Source organism: Ambystoma mexicanum, chromosome 11 (assembly GCF_040938575.1).
Source record: "Ambystoma mexicanum isolate Mex_15411 chromosome 11, UKY_AmexF1_1, whole genome shotgun sequence".
Taxonomy (NCBI): domain Eukaryota; kingdom Metazoa; phylum Chordata; class Amphibia; order Caudata; family Ambystomatidae; genus Ambystoma; species Ambystoma mexicanum.
The window spans coordinates 729,601,436-729,608,551 of record NC_090934.1 but is presented as its reverse complement, the minus strand read 5'-3'; the positions used below and the strand labels follow the sequence as shown (position 1 = coordinate 729,608,551).

General features: G+C 38.8%; 1 protein-coding gene across 4 annotated transcripts in view; it reads right to left on the bottom strand.

Moving 5' to 3' along the window:
• Nucleotides 1-3,905: 3,905 nt before the first annotated feature.
• The window catches only part of BTBD10 (BTB domain containing 10), a 475,094-nt gene continuing 471,883 nt past the window's right edge, over nucleotides 3,906-7,116 (bottom strand). For 2 of the 4 annotated variants that reach the window (XM_069623613.1, XM_069623611.1), the window contains exon 8: nucleotides 3,906-4,876. In XM_069623613.1, the coding sequence (XP_069479714.1) occupies nucleotides 4,566-4,876 (311 nt within the window). In that variant the 3' untranslated portion in view covers nucleotides 3,906-4,565. The remainder of the gene's footprint in view (nucleotides 4,877-7,116) is intronic. The other 2 variants (XM_069623612.1, XM_069623610.1) reach the window with 1 other exon arrangement.

The window sequence follows — 7,116 nt, the reverse complement described above, 5'->3', positions numbered from 1 at the left end:
ACGGCCCAGGCCCCTTGTATACTGGCTCCTGGCCTATTTCATTTCAGTCCATTGGGCCGTGGGGGCAGCTTGCCGGAGTCGTTTCCATGGGAGCCTCATGGTGGCCCCTCCCCCACCTCACGTTGCTTTTACCGGCCTGAGGATGGGACCGTACAGGGAGCTCTTACCTTGTCCCTGCTCCGGGATCGCAGCTGTTGGCTTGCCGCTCGATGTCCCTGCCTCGTGTGTGGGGGCCGTTGACTTTCTCTGCCGTCCTGCGCTGCTCTTCCTTGGCAGCGACCTCAGGTACTGCCTGCGCCGCCTCTCTACGCCATGTTGGTCTTTTCGACAACTGCACTTCCGACACTGGTTTCTCCCTGCTGCTGCCTCAGTATACTCTCCAATGTGGCTCAGAATGCACCCCCGCAGCTCTGATGTACAATCCTGCCTGAATGGCCTCTGGCAGCTCAGTTTGGAGGCTTTTGATACCTTGCAAACACGGCATCGGTGAGCAGCTAGACGGAGTGAGTCTAGCACGCCAATCAGTGCAACCGCACCCCCAGATTCCCTCTATTTTAATTGGTCTCATTGATTTTTGGAAGGGATAAATATATGGAAAACATCGAATGTAAAATGATTTTTTTTTTTATCTTATGAGAAGGGAAAATGATTGTATGTGTGTTTTAATGTTTGTTACTGTATGGTTTTATGCTGAATAAAGTATTTAAACGAAACGCAATCCACCGATCCTCATCTCAGCCAGCATCTGACGTGTAACTCCAATTAATCAGTACTAGATTAAACCTAAAGACTACAAACGGTCAAGAGCCTGAAAAAACAGTGAGCTTGGGAACCCACTATTTATATACATTAGATTGGCAACGCAAAGAACTGAACAAAACACGTTTAAACATATTGTAGAAATGCATCAAAGCACTTTAAAATAATACAACTTTATTTGAATGAAAAAGCATACAATAATTTAAGAAACGAACGAACAATAGTCATTTGCTCAAACAATTCCTTAAGTCACACAATTCTCTCCACAACTACTTAAACTGGAATTTGGAATAATTAGCTTCAACAAAACCTTCAGACTTTTCAGTTGCCAATCATAACCTTGAGAATTATAGAGACACATACAATTGTGACACTTCTAATTACCAAAACCAGTTGTTTAATCGCCAATTCTTTGCAGATGGTCCAACAACTGACTCAATGACATACAAATAAAGAAAGGTGCAGGACAGCAACAGTTTTTCTTCTCTTTATTTAGCTGCTCATAGGGGCAAGCGACTATTTCTTGCTAGGATTGCTTTTGGAACATTTGGTATGTATGGACTACAACATTTGCTTTAAGATCCATTGACCTACGAGGAACATATGACGAAAACAGTCAAATCCTCCCTCTGTGCCTAAACTTAACCATGTATTCCTTGTGAAAGGGCTTTTAACTAAGTTTCAAAAACCCTCAAGTATTTTCTACACAGACCAAATTGGACTACCTCCAGGTAATTTAATGAGTAGTGTGCACAACCTAAATCCCCAACAACGAAAAAAGTTACATTCTCAAATGCTTGCAAAGATTGAATGTGATAATTCCATACAAGTAGTTCAATCAAACTATTAATCACTGGAATAATGTTTGATAAAGTGGAACCAGACCAAGGCACTATTTAATCAAGTGACCCCCACAGAACTGCCAAACATAGAACATATTGTCATTAAGTGTATATTTGGTGCAACAAAAAACCCTGTTCTCCTTACCACTGCTATACACTCACAACATGAAGTCTTACACTTGAGGGTATTGAAGACCAGCAGGGACTTCATGACCTGAATGTGTGTGAATGACAAATATTGTTGTTTTCAAAATCCATGAGCCACCCACAAAGAGAACAATTTTGAAATGTGGCCCTTTTTACTTTTAAAATATTATTCTGCTCGAATCTAAGGTCTTATGCATGAATTTAAGTGGACCATTCATTGCTAGATGCTCAAGTCAGCATTATTACCAAACTGTTAGCTAATGCTACCCAAGGGGAATCCATTTGTGAGCTGATGCACATTTCTTTGCATTAATTAACTGTATGAAGTGTGGCCATGGGTCTACAAAGTTGTAACCATTTAATATTAAAGAACAAGGCATAATCCCAAATTCTGCGTAGCAAATTAATTTTTTAGGAAAAAGACAAAAAAAAAAAAAAAAAAAAAAAAAAAAAAAAAAGACATGCCACTAGGCAGAACATGCAATGCTAGTTTCCCGTGAAAATATAGTAGTTTAGGATTCAGTCAAACATGGTAAGTTGATTAACGGGAGGTTAACCCATAGAATACCACATTTTTCGGGTCTACAACTGATGCAGTGGAAACATTAATTTATGTAACTTCAAGATGCAAGGGACCGCAACAAAATAGTCATCTGTTTGTCATTGTTATGGGCTGAGCCAAACATTGATGCAAGGGGACACGATATGCATTCAAGCTTGCAACACTCAAAACTTGTGGCGATTAGGAAGGACCCTTTTTCTTTTAAGAAAGGAATGGATCAAGCAAAATAATCAGACTTATCACTTTACATCAAATATGAAATTCAATTTTAAATCAGATTTACCTGTTGCGTTTGACCTTAAACTTTTCTTATCACACATGCGATGTGAAGGAGCTGCTTATAGCAGAATTAGGCTTGCACAGATCACAGTAGTCAACAAAACAAGTTTACACAAAAATATCAATTAACACAAAAAGAAAATGTATTTCTGAAAAACATGCTTTCTTCAGCTATGTAGATTGTGTACAATTGGGAAAATAAGAGTTTAAATAAATGTACGGGGGAAAAGGCTAGGATATTCGATAGGAAAATATAAATTCTACCATTACCCTAACCTGCTTTTTTGGTATGGTTAGGAAGCCTTTAAAGATGAGTGCCCAACATCTATTTAAAAAATATTTAATGAAGCCAACAAGTCATTGGGCAGGGGGAAATAATAGCTATAGAGAGATTATATAGGCATATATCAAGATGCTAAAAGACAGCAGTGGCTAACATCTGTCCACTCTTCTAAACCAGCCTACAAAGAAACAGAACTTTAAATCTGTCACCACACTAAGAAAGCATTAAATTCTCTGGTAATCCATTGTTACCCCCCTCCATATTTGCTTGTTGTATGCATGCCAATTGTCCTTGTTACAGTGATTCAGTTTAAATTCTACGCGCCATCTCCTGTGTAAAAGCAATTGTGCCTATAATGAAGCCCACACCTCCGTTTACATCTGCAAAGCACTTTGATCTGTTCTGAAGGACGAAAATAAGTCTCGTGAGAACTACAAATACTCCTACATTTGAACTTTTTTCATCCTATCAATAATATTCAGGAGATACTGAATTAAAGCAATCAGAAGACCACATGAATAGTGAAATAATTCCTTTTTAACAACATTTTGGGGTGTCATTCTTGTAATCAGAATTTATGAGCTTGGCAGTATTTCATAAAACTTGATATTCTCTCCTTCTGTCCTAACCACCATTAAGGGGCACCAGCATCAATGGATAGAAGAAATACTATGTAAAGGCTGACATAAGTGCTAGCAAGTATACGCCATTCAGTTTCCAGATCTTAAAATGCCAACCTTCCTATGCCCTATGCTAAGAATTTCATTAGTTACGATGGGACATGTACGTGTAGAACATTTACACCCTGATTCATGGAATTATTTGCGCGTAAAACGCACATTTGCGCGCCATTCTTCCTGAAAATCCCCATACCTCAAACAGAGATTTTTGGGCAGAAAGGCGCGCAAATGTGCGTTTTACGCGCAAATAATTCCATGAATTAGGCTGTTAGTTGTGGAGAGAACAGAAACTAATGCAAATATTTATCTTGACAGAGAAATGTTTCAGTGAGCAAGGAAAAGTAAGGCAAATATACAGAGCAACATATATTGGCTACAGAAGCCATCATATTTATTACAGTGGGGTAGATTGCTTGTGTTGAATAACAAATTTAGCCATTTCAAAGAAAACTCACTTCAGTAGTTATGAAACGGTTTAGTTTGTGCTCATCCCAACAGTTAATATTTACAATAATTCAATAAAGAGGGTGATAGAAGCAAAGCTGTCAAAGTTATAGCAGTGCTTCCTAAGCATATAAAAAGATATTACAAACTCCATTTTGTCAACATTTGTAAAGTGCTGTTCTGCTGAGTTCTGCATTTGCCCATTCCGTAACAGAAAATAACTTATAATAGCCTCCAGATTCCATCACATGGACAACCATCTTGAGGGTTTTTGAGAATGAATAAGTGAGTAAAGGACAGTCCAGCAAAAAACAAAAAACCCACATCATAAACCACTAGTAAATGAATGCATTTACAAAACATTTGCATTTACAGCATGTCTAAATGTACTGTTTTTAACAACCTTTTAAGTACTCAGTGTTTTAAGAAATAAAAAATCCACACTGCAAGAGCCTCAATTGTTTTTTATGTTCATAACACAAGAAAAACTGAAATTGCAGGTCAATTTTTACTCGAGTACAGTTTTTCTTTTGAATTATGTAGCATGCTATGCAGTGATTAGGAGTAGATCAGAGAGTTGGGTTTTGTACATCGGGATCTAGGTCATTGTTTCCAGGAGGAAGATGATTAGGTAAAATGTCCAGCTCGTCGACTTGTGGTGTTGGGTGCATTACCACTAGCTGGTCCTGAGGAATGTCGGCTGCAGCAGCTGCCAGGTTCGTTATAGATTTGCTCTTCACACACTGGAAGTCCACATGACGACTCTTCCCTTCTTCCTTTTCCCACGACATCCTAATGAATGGCCGTTGAACATAATTATAAATTACTTCTGGTCTTCCACCAGGCCTTTTCTTCACTTTTTCTTTGTATGTGGGATAACCTATCAAAATAAACATTTAGAAAAGCGATCATGTCATTAATAAAAGTGGTTCACATTCACCTCAATATCAAAGAATGCTGGGAAATGTAAACAGGTGACCAGAAAGTGAAAGCATATGCTTCAGACTTAGTATTTAGAAGGACAATAAATAAGCTAGAGCGGACTTTAATTACTTCTGCTGTCTAGAAAATGGGACTGTTCGGATGCAATTTTATTTCTACATTTTGTACAGCACCACATTTCACCTGCAACAACTTCAGAACGCCGTTATACAAAATACTTTTTAAAAGTCTTCGGAATAAAGTGAAAGTACATTTAAGCTCTATTAACTTAATTGAAACAGATCTTAGTGTTGAATACAAATGTTGGAAAATATGATACACTATAAGCAGCAAGGTGGGTAAAAAATGCATACACAAGGTTATCAAGCTAGGAGCAAGAACATTCCATTATGTTTACCACTAAGACAACAGCCCCCAAATCTCAAAGAAATACGCTGCAGGTGTTAAATGCATTGGGCACAAATTGCACCAACTGCAAGTTGCTCATGCATGGTGATTCACAAAATAAATACTACGTTGGTGATTCACAAAAAATACTATGTTGCCCAAGTGCCAGGAAATACAAAATACGGGTTGGGAGGGGTGCAGAGCGCTCATGTTTCCACTGGCTGTGTGTGAGCAGGCCATCCAGTCCTGTTTTGCTTGGAATTCTGCGACTTTTAGTTTTTATATATATTAAATGGGAAAGAAAAAACACATTCCCGAATCCAAATGTGAAAAACTGGACAGGATGGCCTAAAAAATGGCCATGGAAACTGGAGAGCTATGAGGATGCTAAAAAAAAATAATAAATAAAAAAATACATTAAAAAAGAAAATACACAAAATTTGAATTAAAAAATATTGTAAAAAGTAGCTGCAGATTTGCCTTTGTCCCAAAACTGACTCAACAACTTGGCAAAGACCTACATTAGCAAGTTTCCTTTTTTGGTCATTTGGGTCATGCTCTGTTGCAACTCATTGCTAGAAAATTCCCACTCCTAGTGATCATAATGGGATTTTTGGAGATGCTAAACTGAAAAAGGAAATATGCCAACTCATTACGTGTGAAGAGTACAAAAAATGGTATATTAATTAGTAACATTACTTCATCAGACAAGATGGCTCAGAAAATTAAGGGCGTTCTTTGAAGATTTATGAATAGGCAACTACACTTTAGAATCAGGGTTGGGCAGTCTCAGTCTGCCGGGGTCTATAAAGCGATCATTAAAATTAGTTAACTACACCTACCTATTACAGTGGTCAGGGAGGGAGGAAATAGACATGAAGCCCTATACAAAAATGTGATATTTAAAACTAGCAGTAGAAAAAAACGCAACATCCATACAGTGAAAATGCAAAAATGACCCCTAAGCGTACAACTAAACAACAATAACACTTGGCTAGAATATAGCCCAAAGTCTACAAAGTACAGCACCACCGATTTGGTTCCAACTGCCATTCCTCATCCAATGACTGCCGCAGATCACGACCTCAGCCCTCCTGAACTATAACCAAACGCGCCTCTGCTAAGCACTCATTTCATGTCTCCTTAACCAGAGCTTCGATATTTAAAATCACCAGCAAGTGTGGCGTGTATAGTGCTCTGTACCTTGTCAATATATAGTACACGCACTGTACCATCTTATCTACCGTTAAGATTTTACACAGATACTCCAGATCCCTACTGTCCTCGCTTTTTGCTTAAGATTTCATTTTTGTGATGTTACATAGCCATATGTAATCCTAGCATATCACAAGGTTCCATATTTGCCACAACGATGTTGCCTACATATTTATCATGCTGATTTTAAATTTACCAACTGTGTTGTCTTAGATGGCATTTAATTGTACTGCGCCCCGCCTCATTGTTCATTGTCAACCAGCGTTCCAATTGATTTGTTATTGCTCCTGGCACGACGCACTGTATCACCTAGACCTGCGCCCAAAGCGATCCTAGAAATCAGAACCATATCACATTTAACCTGAGCACCACTGAAGCACGGCTAGCCCTACCCTGCTTATGCGAAGCCACCTTAAACGTGCTTCATTTAGGCCTCACTGCTAGCCAACCTCAATCCGTTCTAGCTTTGCTCCTGGCTACACCTCTACTCCGCACTGCTGCGTTAGTCAGGCTAGCCCTGTCTTTCTCACAGATGTGTTAGCGGACCTGCCCTATCTGAGCTTTGCTCTACTTCGG